Here is a 15,382-nt window from a genome sequence, read left to right on the forward strand (position 1 = left end):
CCGGCGTGGCTCTAAGCACCCGACCCTTTGTTCCGAGTCCCTCTGAACCACCAGCAAGTCTCCCCTTGGAAACATACTCTGTTCACACTTCAAACACACGGCCTGCTTCTTAGCTTTCTTGCAGCCCAGCCACTTGGTGCTTATGTTCCCCATGTCCTGTCTCTGCCCTTCACAAAATCCTTCACGACAGTCATCTGACATGCTGTTTATTCTTTGTGTACTTTGTCCAATCCCTGTTTTCCCATCAGAGTGGAAGCCCTTTGAGGGTGGGGACTAAGAGAGGTGCACCCGCGTTGGGGTTAAGAGTATGTATCTCGAGATCGACTCTGAGTTCAAGCATAGTCGTATGGCTTTGGGCAATTAACAGCCTTTCTGGGTCTCATGCTGCAATTATGAAAGGGGCATGATGAGAGTTTTTCCCCCACAGGGCTAGAGTACAAACTGAATGAGATAATAATTAAGTCCTTACTAAATGTAGGTGTCTCTTTCTCTATGTATCCCTGGTGCCTAGTACATCATATGAGTTTATTTATTTAGCATTTGGAAGTGGAGAAGGTCTGTTTATTTGATAAATAGTATTCCATGCTCAGGACAACTAGAGTGCTTTTCTTTTTTATTTAAAAACAATTTTTATACCTTATTTATTTTTGAGACAGAGAGAGACAGAGCATGAGTGGAGGAGGGGCAGACAGAGAGGGAGACACAGAATCTGAAACAGGCTCCAGGCTCTCAGCTGTCAGCACAGAACATGATGCAGGGCTCGAGCCCACAAACCGCAAGATCATGACCTGAGCCAAAGTCGGACGCTTAACCGACTGAGCCACCCAGGAGCCCCACTAGAGTGCTTTACAACCGGATCTACCTTCTAATGTTGATGCTGGTTTTTTCTATTATTTTTTTATCACCTACCTCCCATTATACAGATGGAAATACTGAGGATCAGAGAGGTTAAGTAGCTAGGTCAAAGTCACATAGGTAAGAGAAGATAGAGCCAGAGTTTGAACCTAGGCCATCTGGGTCACAGTCCCTGCTCTTAATCACTGTACTATGCCCCCACTCTGCCTGGTAAATATGTATGGAATTTTAAAATTAATCTCTAAGCAACATTCCAACCTGGAGAGCCAAAGAATGAGGTCTACCACTCCCCCAAAGAAGGAGGGCTGATGGGCAAAGTGTTCCTCACTTATGCAATCATTCATTCATTCAACAACTCCCAAAGAAGTATCAGACCCAGGTTCCTGGGTTTGATTCTAGTGATGGCAGTGACCTGAGGCTTTTCTGAGCTCTGGCTCTCCAGATGCAAGATGGAGATAAAATATTTTCCATTCCACTGCTGCGCTGTGAGCCCTGAGGATGAGTAATATGAATGAGAGTAGCTGGGCTGCTGTGGTTTTAATAGATGGAGGGCGGGGTGCTAATGATGCAGTGGGAGGGGCAGGAAGCAGGATTTGTGGCCTCAGCAGGTGTGGCTTTGATAGGGGTCCTGCCTGGCTTGGGAATTCCCTTGGGACTAGCAGCATGTGAAGGCTGCAGCAGGGAGGAAAGGCATTATAGACAAGGGAAGCAGCTTTAGGTTTGTATGATCCAGGGGGAGGGGACCTCGACCCACTACCCACCACAACCACCCCATGAGATATGACGATTCCCACTTACAGACTAAGAAACAGAGGGATGCAAGTTGTCCAGGCTTATGAGCTAGGAAGGAATGCGCCTGAACCTGAGCCACCTCACTGTCCTGCACACCTGCCATCCACCGGGGCCAAGACACAGGAATGCGTCCTGTCCATCCCCATAGTGGAACCTTTGGCCAGAAGACCCCAAAAGCTCACTACTCCAGCTCCCTGTTTCCATGCCGCTGCCTTTGGGAGCCAGAGCGATCTCCCTAAGGCATACGAATGATTCCACCACCGCTCAGCAGTGAACCCCCATGGCCTCTAGCCTCCACTGCGCTCAGCACCATTGCATTTCTCAAGCTGGGCTATGGAAACCCCTGGGTAACCATGGTCCATCTTGCAAGGCACCAATGGCACACGCTGGTTAGTGCTTCAAATTAGTTTGCCTGGCAGGAAAACCAATATGAATATTCTTGGAGTCGAATAAATGCAAGGCTTGCAGGAACATTTAATATAGAGCCATGTATCTAAATTCCTTTCAAGTTCTGACTGAACTACTTTGCCTACCCTCTTTCCCCCAACCCCGTGCCTCCACGGCGCTGCTGGATCACTCAGCTGGGCTCCAGGGAGCGAGTTTGAGAACCCACTTCGCGCTGGAAGACCCAGCTTCCAGGCTCAGCACTCAGGGCCGTCGGTCCATTTTCGTCTGCCTTTCCTGCTCACCTCTTCCCACTTGCATACTTGTAGCGTCCACAACAGGCTGTTCTGTTCCACCCCTCTCTGCCTTTGCCCAGGCTGTTCCCTCTGCTGGAATACCCTGGGCTTCCGCCTTCCGGTCCACTTCACAGCCTCTATCATCTCAGCTTGCAGCTCTGTCTCCACTGCTCTGTACCCCAAGTCGGCTCAGAGAAACCAATCCTTTGCATTATTGTTCTCTCTGGGTCAGGATGCACAAGAAGGCGTTGGGTGCAAGGATCAGGCACCCCTGGTGCCCAGAGCCACTGGAGGCACCTCATAGGATCTCATGATTTAGATCTGTCAAATATAGACATTCAAAGACGGCCACCTAGACGCCCCTCCCTGAAGGACACCGGGTGCTGCTTTCCGTGCAATCCCCAGCCTCCCCCAGCCAGAATGCCCCTCCCTAGGACGAGTTAAGCACCCGGACCTCGAGGGAGGTGTTAAAGGCAGGGTCCTCTGTCCCTGCTTCAACTTCTCCTTGGCATTGTCACCCTCATGTTTCTCTAGCACAGTCAGCTGGAATCGCCCTCACCTGTAACACCAGGATCCAGCGACCTCCAGACCTCACCTTCCCTCTTTTCCACCAGCTCTCGGTAACCATCCGCCCCGGTCTGCGCCCAGGGCGCCCCTCTCCGGCAAAACATCTTCCTTGAGAGTTTGGGGGCCCTTCAGTGTTCATCCGTCTAAAATTCTAACCCTTAACAGCAGGCTCTCTACCAGTCCGCTGGGCTCCACCCCCTTGCTCACCCCAAAGTGATGACATTGCTGTTACCGTGGTAACACGTGCTTTGTGGGTGGGTAGGGGGGAATGGACCAGAGAAGGCAGTGGCTTCGGGACACGACCAGAGGCATGGGAGGTGGGGGTGGGGGGTGGCAAACTGGCACAGGGCCCCGGGAAGGGTGAAGCCAGGGGCTGTGACTTCTGGCCCCATGACTACCGTCAGCCCTGTGTCCTCGGCCTCAAGGAGAAAAGAAACAGAATAGAAAGGGACATCTTTCAGGAAGAAGAGGTTTTCTTCATAGAGGAGAGCGAACTAACCCCAACAGGTCCTCTGGACAGCCTCCGCTTGGCTGGGGAGGGGAGGAGGGACCGCACACACCAGAGCCTGTGCTGCTCCCCTCCAGGGAGCCTGGGGCACAGAGAGAGGGAACAGCTCACCCAGAGTGTGTTGGGGACAGTGCCACAGGCAGTGGGAGGGCGGCTTCATGCCAGTGTCCTGAGCTCCAGGGGTTGGTGGCAGCAGGGGGTGGGAGGGCTCTCCTCCAGCCCCTGGGGACCTGGCTGTCCCAGATGCCACAGCCAGGAAGTGTGTCAGGCACTTGCGTAAGAGCCTTCTATATTTCCATAAAATCATAATTACTGATGCCTGCCACGGGCCTGAGCTCATTAGGGCGGTATCCGCCTCTGGGGCCCCAGTGGGCCAGCAGCGGGAGGTAGGGGAGACAGGGCAAGGCAGGGCCCCTCACTGTGTCCTCTTTGTCCCCAGCGCCACTGGGCTGGACCCTCTTCCTCTCCCCAGCTGGAAGGTGAGAACCAGACTTGACCTCAACCATGACAGACTCCCCACCCTAGTAACTCCAATTCTAAAGCTGGAGAAAAAGACCAGCCAGTCATGTTTCCAGCTGGGGGTGTCCTTGGCAACTCATGAGGGCAGAGGCCACAGCGGGAAGGGGCTTGAACTGAAGGTGTTCGTGACAGAAAATAAGTCGGTCCTTAGGGAAGGAGAAGCAATCCCTCCCATCAAGGAATCTCAGCTGCTTAGAGTGGACCTGGGGACCATTTAGGCCAATGGCTCTTTACCTTTTGGGGATCTTGGATTCTCTGAGGGGAAGGTGAAAGCTCTAGACTGTCCCCAGAGAATGCTGATCCTCCAACTTTCTATACAGCTTCAAGGCATTCATGAACTCTCTGAAGCTCACCTGCAAGCTCAAGGTCAAGAATCCTTAAATAAATAAATAGGTAGATCGCTAGATCAAAACTATTATTTTGTGCCCTTACTCTGTCCAGCTCTTCATGTATATTAACTCATTTAACCCTCAAAAGAACACTGAGACATATACAATTATTGCCCCTATTCTAATCCAGCTCTCCATTTCAACCTAAACTATTCCAATTCTGCCAATCTAAAAAGAGAGAAACCAAAGTCCTTCCGGAGATAGACAGGTCTCTCTCTGCTCAAGGTCACAAAACAGGAAGAAAAGGGCAGACCAGGATGAGAACCAGTCTCTCTTTCTTTCCCCAAGCTTTTTAAAAAAATTATTTTTAAATGTTTTTATTTATTTTTAAGAGAGAGAGCAATGGGGATGGGGAAGAGAGACTCCAAAGCAGGCTTCACAAGGACAGTAGTGAGCCCATGTGGGGCTTGAGCTCAAGAACCGCAAGATCATGACCTGAGCCAAAGTCAGATGCAGGGCCACCCAGGGGCCCTGAGAACCAGTTTTTCTTAGTGTGCTGAACATTGTGCCCCATGCAGTTTGGAGTCATCTGGTCCATCCCCCTGTCCCCAGGCTCCCAAGAGCCTAGCACTCACTCTCACTCCTATTAAGAGGCTCCTACTTTTTCTTCTATTCAGAGGCTCCCAGTAGTTCTCTCTCTCTCTCTTTTTAAATGTTTTATTTATTTCTGAGAGAGAGAGAGAGAGAGACAGCGTGAGCAGGGGAGGGTCAGAGAGAGGGAGACACAGAATTCGAAGCAGGCTTCAGGCCCTGAGAGGCTGTCAGCACAGAGCCAGATGCGGGGCTCGAACTCACGAACCGCGGATCATGACCTGAGCCGAAGTCGAACACTTAACCGACTGAGCCACCCAGGCGCCCCCCAGTAGTTCTTTGATAACTTCTGGCCTAGGGAGCCTTCCCTCTGCGTGTGGCTGCTACTTCCCTTCTGATAGCACCTTGCCCCTTGCTCTGCCCACCCCTCGTAGCTGCCCTCTGACTCTGAGATGGGACAGTGTTCCTTCTCCTCCAGAAGCTAGCCCGGCTACTCCTGCCGTTCCCAGTCACTGCAGAGGGAGTTGTCAGCGCTGAGACAATGACTCAGACTTAGTTCATGAAAGACTGCTCTGAAACACGAAGGCTGCAGGCCAGAAAGGACATCCAGAGGTCATGGGATCCAGCCCCCTGCCTCCTCCCCATTCTTGCCACCTCGGGCTTCTGATGCCTCCACCAGACGGGCCCCAGGGCCCACCGCCCTACCCTCGCTTTCCTGGGTCACTGGTAGCACTGATACCCCTGGAAATTCCTCCCTCTGTCTAGTCGGACTTTCTTTCCGAGTTGGTTCCCCCATGAACTAACAGCGAAAGCACCGGAAAGGGACAAATCTCTCTGAAGAAAGGAGGAAAAGAGGAAAATCACTTTCCCTGCCTGTCTTCCCTGGGCTAAGGGGAACTATCTCATTCACTCTATCAGTGAGGTAGGCACTATCTCTATTTTGCTGGAGAAGATATCAAGGCTCCACAAGGTTTAGCTGCCTACCCAAGGTCACACCGTTAATTAGTGATTATATACAACATGCATCTAAGGAACTCAATCTCTGCTGTTTGCAGGGAAACAGCGGTACCTCCCCTCAGGAGGTCTTCAGTACAGATGAGGCCCCTGTTTGCTCCAGCCCAGGACAGACTGAGGGCCTGATGACCCTATCTCAGGGTGCTTCATGCCTCCCTAAGTCTGAGTTGCCCAGGTAGGGGTGTTGGGCGCATCTGGGCTGACCAGGAGGGAAGATGGCAGCCCTCGCCTCAGAAGGAATTGGGAGAAGGCTGGTTAACGAATGGGCCTTTGGGGAGACTGGCTTGAGGGCTGAGGCCAGGATCTTTCGAAGCTCCTTTCAGGAAGGCCACACTCAGAGTCGGTCTGCCGCTGCAGTGGGCGGATCTGGAGGGGGAGGGATCCAAACCCCCACAAGCATCAACCCTCACTTCTGCGACTGGCAAATAAATCTCTATTCCTGGACCCAGCAACCTGAGCAGTGATCCGATGGTGAGCTCACTCTTGAGAGGACAGAGATTGCACGAATGAATGGCTATGTGCAGGGGCTAACAGGGAGGACAGAGGGCTCAGCCTCTGTTCTCCGGGGTTGGCATAAAGGCAGGACCCTCTTGAGTGCCACCTTCCCTTCCAGTCTCATCACCCACAGCAGAGGAGCCCCTGGAGGAGGGAGACTTTGATCCAGAAGTTTCTCCACCCACACCCAAGGAAGGATTCCTTCAATTCCCAGACTACCTCCCTTTCTTTGGACAGGCCAGGAGATTTGGGCAGGGTCAGAAGGCCCAGGAAGAAAAGAGGGCTGGAGGTGAAGGAGGAAGACTAGGGAAATGGCAGCTAAGCAACATGCATTTAAGAGATACATTTAGGCCAAGTGGACAGAGGACAACTTGGAGAGTAAGAACCCTCTTCCCCACCCCCTCCTTCCTACACCCTGATCTAAGTCCATTTGTGGTAGGATCTTTAGGAGGGGTGGGGTATCTTGGAGAGGTTTGGGGACCTTAGGTGTGGGGACTCAGGGCCCTTCTCTGCTGAAGTGCGACCACGAAGCCTGGACAGGAATCTGGTTGTCCTGCTTTCCATCCTCAAAGGAGGGATTGTCAGGCCTGGCCTTTTGACACATGATGCTAAATTGTCCTTTCTCTCCTTAAAGAAGCCCCTACCTCATAGTCCAGGGGTGTGCATATTGGGAGTCTCGCTCACAGAGACATCCAGTTAATGGGGCAGAAGGGTTCACATTCGTCCACTACTTCGCTTTCCTAACTTCGATCTCACTCTCAGCTATCCTTCTGCAGATCCAACCTTTTTCTGTTTCCCTCAATCCCGTCCAGACTCGAATGTGAACCGCGACTTTGTCACGCCCCCAATTCCGGATCTTTCAGTGTAAAACCACCTCCTCCCCACTTCTCTACCCTTCCAGGCTCCTCCCCATCTTGTCGAGTCCCCCCCAGGCTCCGCCCAGCTCACGCTCCTGGCCACCACGGCAACCAATCGCTGAGAACCTGATTTGCATAGCGGCGCGGGGGAGCCGAGGAGGGGAGGGGGAGGGACCAGGCGACCTCCTAAATCAAAGTTGGAAGGCGAGGACTGGGCGGAGGGGCCTCCGGGTGCCGGGCTGGGGCCGGGAGGGGGAGGGGGAGGGGGAGAGGGATGGAGGGAGAGGGNGCTCCTTCGCTCCCTCCCTCGGCACATCCCCGCGTCCCCACTTCCCTCCTCCCCTCGCTGCGAGCAGCATCCTCTGCAGACCCTCGGTCCTTATTCCTGGGGTCGTCAGGCTCCCGCGGCTCCCCGTAATTACCCCTCTCCACTGGCCAAACCGGGAACTTTCTCCACCCGCTCCCGGGAGTCGGGGGTCGCTTTGCCTGCTCGGATTTTTCCTGGGGTTCACTGGGGGACAGTCTCTGGAAAAGGGCTTCAGGGTCCCAGAGAGACGTCTGCCACCTGCAACCTGCCCCCAGCGGGCCTGCCGTCGGGTCTTGGCAACCTTTCTTCCCCTCTACCCCAACCATGACCGAAATGAGCGAGAAGGAGAACGAACCGGATGACGCGGCCACCCGCACCCCCCCGGGGACCGTCTCTGCCCTCCAGGAAACCAAGGTAACTCAGGAAAAGAAAGGCCTGGACCCCTGCCCAGTGCGCCCCCCAGCCCCGGAGCCCTCTTCCCGACGCGGTCACCACCGTGGGCTCTGATGGCCCTGGGGTCACGGTAGCGGGACCTGTGTAATGCTTAAAGCTCTGCGCGACGACCGGGCCGAGGGGGTTCGCGACGAGGGGCCGCAAGGAGCCCCCATCACACAAGCACGACACGCCCTTGCGCGCGTGATGAGCGGACGCGCTGCCGCGACCCTCCTGGGAGGTTGTAACTCGGCTTTGTTGGAGGGAATCGGCGCAGCGAAGGCGGCGGGAGTGTGTAGCGGTGTGTAGCGGGTGTGGGCCGGTGTACGCGCCGGTGTGTGCGTGCGAGGCGCACCCCTCCCGCGCCCGCCAGGTCTCTGTCTGTAGCTCAGTCTGTCCCTCTCTCTTCGCCTGTGTCTCTCTGAAAATGTCTCTACAACCTGTTTGTCAGCCGTGGTGTCTCTCCCGCTTTCTCTCTATGTTTATCTCTGAGTCTCTCCGGTTGTGTCTCTCGCACCCACTGCAGTCCTGCATTCCCTCCTCCCAACCAGGTTAAGCTCCGGGATGGGAGGCCACGGTCCGGGGGATGCGTAGCTCCCCTAGTGCGCGCTGGGGGCTGCGGCAGCGCTGGTCATCGCGGGCGGGGGCCGGGGGACTGCCGTTGCGGCTCCAGAGCAGAAGGGCATGCAGCCTCGGCCCACCACCCCCGGAGCTGGACGGGGGGCGGGGGAGAGGGTGGGTGGAAGTAAAAAGAGAAGTCATGGAAATTAATGAATGTCATAATTAACCCTAATTATGTATGACTGTTACTCCTGCGGGAGTCACAATGAATAAATTATTCCTCAGTGAAGGCAGGCGGAGCCCAGACTCCTGGCGCTTAAGGGTTTGGGGGAGGCCACCGCTTAAATTTAACCCCCACCTCTAATCTGTCCACTTCCTCCCCAAGTTCTAGGTGCTCAGATTGACCCGCAAGAAGAAGTTCTGCGGGGGAGCAGCATGAGCGGAGCAGGCTGGGGATGGGGAGAGAAAAAGAGGCTGTGTCAAGGGCGAGCTCTGCCCCCTCTCCAGACTTCAGGCCAAAGCCTCCTTCCCTCTCCCCTGCACCCTGGTGTTTTGTTCCCACCTGCTCCTGTCGTCCAGATGAGGAGGAGGGCACTAAAGACCAAAAATGGGTGGGATCTTTGGCTCCTTCGGTGTCAAGAGCTCATCTATAGCTCTTTCCAATGTCCATCTTGCTCCTAATTCTGTCTAGGCCACCTCTCAGGATATGAGGTTAATTCAAGGTCAAGGTCATCAAGAAAATGACCAGGGGTAGATGAGTAGGAGCAGGGTGGGGCCTGGGTGAGGTACCCCAGGTAGCGCCCCATCCCATCTTTAAACCAGAGGAACCCGCTAGGTCTCCATGTCAGAAGATCTCAACTTGACCTTCTTCTGCCCCCTTCTGAGAATGAGACTGTGGTCTCTTAGACCATAGAGATAACTCCCTCTCAGAGATCCGGGTCTCCACTAGGAAAGGAATGAGGTCTTGGCGGTGGGAGGATATTATTGGTAACATTTGTGACAGCTTTTTGTTTTTGTTTTTGTTTTTGTTTAAGCAGAGGGTCCAGGGAGCTGAGCCCATCCTGAGTTCCAATATCCTTGGCCTTCTCAGTTGCCTTCTGGTCACCCAGGACCGACATACACAATTCCCTTGCTTGCTTCCTGAGGGCATGGGGGCCTCCCAGGCCCTGCCTTGCCTCCCACAGGAGGCCTGGCTCCCTGCCCCCCTCCTGAAGAGCTCTCCGAAAGCAGGCAGGAGCCTGGGCAGTGCTGCCTCAGCAAACCCACAGGCTGCAAGCTCAGCTGTGTGGGCAGGGGGAGGTCAGGGCCTGGCAGGTTCGAACCTCCCTCCTCCCAGCCCGAGGACCATCCAGCGCTGAGGACCATCCAGCGCTATCACCTCTGAATCTGAGCTGTGGGGATCCCAAGCGCAAGAGGGGAGGGAGACTGCGCCCCTTGCCATGTCCCTTTAGCCCCCTCCTCTAAATGTCACCCCTGTGAAGCACTGTTATAACAACACAGGCTGGGCTACCGATCTGGGTGGGGTATTCAGGAGGGCGGGAGTGGGCAGGGAGAGAATTCAGGGCCCTGCCAGCCCCTTTAGCTCCCCCCACCTCAGCCTGTCCCAAAGAAGCTTTGGGAGGGGGAAGGGAGAGGGTTGTTGCCCTCCCAACTCAGTTTGAAGCAGGTACGACAGAGGGGGCCAGTACCCATTAGGCAGTGAAGCCAGCATTCCAGGCTTATTCATCAGTGCTTGGGGTCCTCTGGGTATTTCTTGCCAGACTGAGTCCTGCCTCCTTCCCACCCTAAGGTTGGATCATATCCCTGCACTCAAGCTACTCGGTGACCCTCCGAGTGTCATCATTGCCATCCCTGGGTCCCCGTGCCATCCTACCATGGGGTGGTACCCTCACCTCCTTGAGTGTCATCCTTGGGAAGACCCTGCCATGCCAACTCTGCCATCTGAGTCAGCTTGTGCCACATCCGCTGCCACCCACCGCCAGCTGCCTAGTGCCCTTTCGGGAGCTGGAGAGAAGTGAGGAGAGGCTGTGGGGAGTTGAGGAGTAGAAGGGACCATCCAGTGTGTGGGGAGGTGGGGAGGAGGCAGGCAGGCCAAACTCCGTGTCTGGGGGGGGACTCAGAAGAGCGGGCCTGGTGGTCCAGGCTCCAAGCCAGACGAGCTCCCGGTGCATCATCGGGAGGGAGTAGCATCCGGGTGGGCCCGCTTGCCAGGGCACATGGCAACTTCGCCCCACGCCAGCAGTGGTTCCTTGGACGCTGGGGGCACCAAAAAGACAGCTGATAGGGAAAAGGCCTCTCTGGGAACCAGGAGTACCTGGCCAGGCTGAGCCAAAATGAGGTTTGAGCACCCAAACCAGACGTCTCCTGAGTGGACAGGCATCAAGCTGTTTGGCAGAGGCGCCCCTGTCCTGCTCTTCAGCCTCAACCCTTGACATCCGCCAGCCACTCCAGGTGGTATGTTGTTCCTTCCCGCTTCTCTGCCCTCCTGGGACCTGGAGCCCACAGCTGAGCCAGGGAGGCGGCGAGCAGAATTGGGGCTGCCCCAGTGCTGGGGAACATTCTGTTCCAGAGACGGCTGGTACCCTGCAGAGGTAGCTCTTGGCACTGGGGCCAAGGGAAGACCAGGAAAGGGCACAGGCTGGAGAGTAAGGAGGCTTAGAATCTCATCCTGTGGGGACTACTATGGCAATAAGAGCCTTGGGAGGGGGGAACATGACTGATGACTTCAAATATTTGAAGGACTGATATGTAGAAGAAGGAGTAGCCCTTTCTGGAGCCAAGAGCAGAACAGAGCCGATAGGCAAAGATCTCAGGGAGGCAGGTTTCAGCTATATAGGGAAGCACTTTCCAGCGATTGCAGCTGCCCAAAGATGGAATGACTGTCCCAAGAGAGGGTGTGCTTCCTGCCGCAAGAGGTGACCAACAGAGTCAGACAACCGTTCAGAGGCGCCATGGCCGAGGCGTTGTGAGATGATAGTGGGGGCTGGGGACCACTCTAGGTGGCCAGTCTTTCAGGTTCCTTCCAACCCTAAATTTCATGATGGACCTGGTGGACACGTCCATGGCACAGCTGAGAGGCGGGGGCGAAGGCCAAGGCAGAGCTTAGAGCAGCAAGACCCTTCTGGTCAAGTTCCGGCTCTGCCACTTACCAGCCGAGGACTCACTATGTGTAGGTGATTTAACTCCTATGTGCCTATGAGTTCATCTGCAAAGTGAGACAGTGATTGTCAGCGCCTCGGAGTGGGGTGCCTGGAATACTGAGGTGCTCTATATGAGGTACTACCTCAATTCCAGTATCTGACAATGACACCCCCTCATTATATCCTTAAGTTTATGTTTTTGCTTTTTGGACCCAGAGCCTTGTATTGCCTAGAGAGCATCTAGTCCTGCCTCCTTTCTCTTGGATGTGGGGAAACTGAGGCTCAGACAGTGGAAATGAAGTGACTTGCCTTCAGGTGGTAGGTTTAGTTTTGTACCCACCCCCAGAGCATCTTCCCAGACCTCTTGTGCTCTATGCTCTGACCCCCCAGGGCAGGATAGTGGGGAGTTCTCCCGCCTCTCTGGACCTGTGAGAGCCTCCAGAGCCACACTGGCTCACAGAATACATTTGAGTTCTAATTAATTGTCCCTCTGGCCCTCTATCTCTGCCCTAACACCCAAGTATCTGGGGCCCGGGGCCTGCTTCTCTTAGACACACAAAGAAGCCCACAGTTCTATCCAGGAAGCTGAATTTGGAAAGAGCTGGGCATCTCAGCGTGCCAGACACCTCAAGGCTCTGGCCTCCCAGCTGGCACACTGGGGCCTACCTCATGCCCAAATCTCTCTCTCTCTCTTTTAAGTAGGCCCCATGCCCACTGCGGGGCTTGAACTCACAACCCATAACCCTGAGATTAAGAGTCACATGCTCTACCGACTGAGCCAGCCAGGCACCCTTAAATGTCTCCCTCTCTGCTTCTCTCCATGTCTTGCTGACTGCTGGCCTCTCTGGGGCCACACAGGCTGCATGATGTGCTATTTGGGAACCCTAGCCAAGTCTCCCTACCTGAAGTTAGGCCACTGGCCCCCTTTATCTGTCACTGATGGGAAGATGTGAGCAGGGGTAAGGGGGGCTCTCAATAGGAGGGAAGATGTTCCAGGATCTGGCTAGAGATGTTTCCAGACCTCACTCTGGGCAGACTCAAGAAGGGTATGCTGGGGTGAGCACTGGAAGTAACTCTGGCCGCTCTGAAGAATTGACCTAGTGCTCCAGAACATGGGCGCCATTTAGGATTCTAGGCACTTGGCTATCATTCAGTCAACAAATATTCCCTGAGCACCTACTATGTCTTGAAGCTGTGTTTTTGGGAGGTGGAAGGGGGGTGTTGAAGCAACTGTTCCTGCCCCCAAGGGGCTCCAGTCTCCTGGGGGAGTAAGAAGTAAATGACCACTATGTAAACCAGATTGGATTCATAATGGAAGAAAGTACTTGGTGCAGTGGGCCCCAGAGGTGGGAGTGGTTATACTATATGGAATTCCTGCCGAAGGAGAGACAGCTTCCCAACAGAGGGACAGCCACTTTACCCTGAAGGATAAAGAGGGTTTTCCCTGGATAAGGCAGAGAAGAGGACAAACACATCAAAAGCTTGGAGAAATAAAACACGGGTGAGTTCAAGAATCTTGGGGTGCTTGGGTGGCTCAGGTCATGATCTCACAGTTTGTGGGTTCAAGCCCCGCGTCAGGCTCTGTGCTGACAGCTCGGAGCCTGGAGCCTGCTTCAGATTCTGTGTCTCTTCTCTCTGCCCCTCCCCCACTCATGCTCTGTCTGTCTGTCTGTCTGTCTCTCTCTCTCAAAAATAAATAAATGTTGAAAATTTTTTAAAAAAGAAAGAATCTCCATGTCTGGGCTGCAGGTGGAAGGCATGGATTGGAAGGGAAAGCTTGGCCAATTTGCAGAGCCCCATGACGGGGACAAGGGCCTTGGCTGCGTCCTGAGGAGCCATGAAATGTTTTTCACAAGGTCAGGGATCACGTCTCTGGCAAGGGTATGGAGAGCAGGGGGCGATGGGTGACGTGGAGGCAAGGGGCTCTGGCAGGGCTGTGGAGGTGATAAGGTGATTATAGACAGGCCATGTGCCAGAGAGACATTTTGGAGGAAGAATCAGCCTTGAGGATGAGGGTCCAAGGATGACCACGCCTCCACTCTCACCCTGTTCAAGAACACATGGAAAACTGGGGACCTGGTATGTTTTGTTCAGCCCCCAAAGTATTACTAGTTTTTAAAAGGTTTTATTTATTTATTTTGAGAGAGAGCATGTGGCGGAGGGGCAGAGAGAGAGGGGGACAAAGGATCCGAAGTGGGCTCTGTGGGCAGAGAGCCTGGTGTGGGGCTCAAACTCAAGAACTGTGAGATTAGGACCTGAGCCAAAGTCGGACGCCTAACGGACTGAGCCGCCAAGACACCCCAAAGTATTATTATTATTATTATTTTGTTGTAGGGAGAGAGAAAGCGTGTGCGGGGCAGAGGGAGAGGGGGAGTGAATCTTTTTTTTTTTAATGTTTTCATTTATTTTTTTTTATATTTTTATTTATTTCTAGGAGAGAGAGAGAGACAGCGTGAGCAGGGGAGGGTCAGAGAGAGAGGGAGATACAGACTGAAATAGGCTCCAGGCTCTGAGCTGGCAGTCAGCACAGAGCCCGACGCGGGGCTCGAACCCACGAACCGCGAGATCATGACCTAAGCGAAAGCCGGACGCTTAACCGACTAAGCCACCCAGGCGCCCCTAATGTTTTCATTTATTTTTGAGATGAGAGAGACAGAGCAAGAGCAGGAGAGGGACAGAGAGAGAAGGAGACAAGAATCCAAACCAGGCTCCAGGCTCCGAGCTGTCAGCACAGAGCCCACCGTGGGCCTCTAACCCACGAGCCGTGAGATCATGACTTGAGCCAAAGTCAGACACTTAACTGACTGAGCCACCCAAGCTCCCAAGAGCGAGATAATTTTAAGCAGGCTCCACACAGCGTGGAGCCCACCATGGGCTCAATCCCAGGACCCTGGGATCATGAGCTGATCCCAAAATCAAGAGGCCCACACTCAACCTACTGAGCCACCCAGGCGCCCCCAAAGTATTATTTTTTTTAACTCGAGTAAATGGAACACCCATACAATGAAGTCCTGTGTAGCTATAAACATGAATGATGTAAGTCTTTATGTATTGGTATGGAATGATTTCCAAGATTTACTGTTAAGTGAGAAAAGCAAGGCGTAGAAAAATAGTACACGACCATTTCTGCAAAGATAAAAAGGAAATAAAACCTCTTGAATTTGTTTCTATCCAAATTCACGTAAGAGTCTAGGTTTCTTTTGAAAAACTGGAAAACCTGGCTGTGTCCACTGGGCTGGCCATGAGGACGGGCCTCCGTTGTCTGGGGGCACCAGCAGGTGTGCCGGGACCGGCCAGTCCACCTCTGCCCTCACCACTCCAGTTGTGCGTGCCCAGCCGGAAGCCCTTTGCTCATGGAGGCTACCCACCCGGCTCCTGTGGGCATCCGAGGGCGTGACCACCTTCTGGAAGGTGGCAGCCTCTCTCTTAGTACTTCATCTCACCTCTGGCCCTCAGTCTCAGGCTGCTGCTGACCAAGGAGACATCCTGGCCCAGAGCTGGATCCCTCTGGCTTCCACTTACAGCACTCCCTCCCCCCCACCCCCCCCCTCCCCCCCCACCGGCCCTGCCACTGCCACTGCAAGAATGTCGTTATGTCGTTTAACATTAACTAATATGCTGCTTTAAATTCTGATCATGTGTTCAGACATCTCAATGAGATAATTTTAGGCCAAGATACAATGTGCCAATGCACACTCTCAAACGCCCACTTCTGGAATAAAAAAAAAAATTACA

General features: G+C 54.0%; 1 protein-coding gene across 1 annotated transcript in view; it reads left to right on the forward strand.

Annotated features, from left to right (window-relative positions):
• Positions 1-7,522: 7,522 nt before the first annotated feature.
• STAC2 (SH3 and cysteine rich domain 2) overlaps positions 7,523-15,382 on the forward strand; it is a 13,836-nt gene continuing 5,976 nt past the window's right edge. Inside the window, exon 1 of the mRNA XM_077779192.1 lies at positions 7,523-7,928. Coding sequence (XP_077635318.1) covers positions 7,839-7,928 — 90 coding nt within the window. The 5' untranslated portion in view covers positions 7,523-7,838. The remainder of the gene's footprint in view (positions 7,929-15,382) is intronic.

The sequence above is a fragment of the Crocuta crocuta genome, unplaced genomic scaffold (genome assembly GCF_008692635.1).
Source record: "Crocuta crocuta isolate KB4526 unplaced genomic scaffold, BGI_CrCroc_1.0 scaffold68, whole genome shotgun sequence".
Classification (NCBI taxonomy): Eukaryota; Metazoa; Chordata; class Mammalia; order Carnivora; family Hyaenidae; genus Crocuta; species Crocuta crocuta.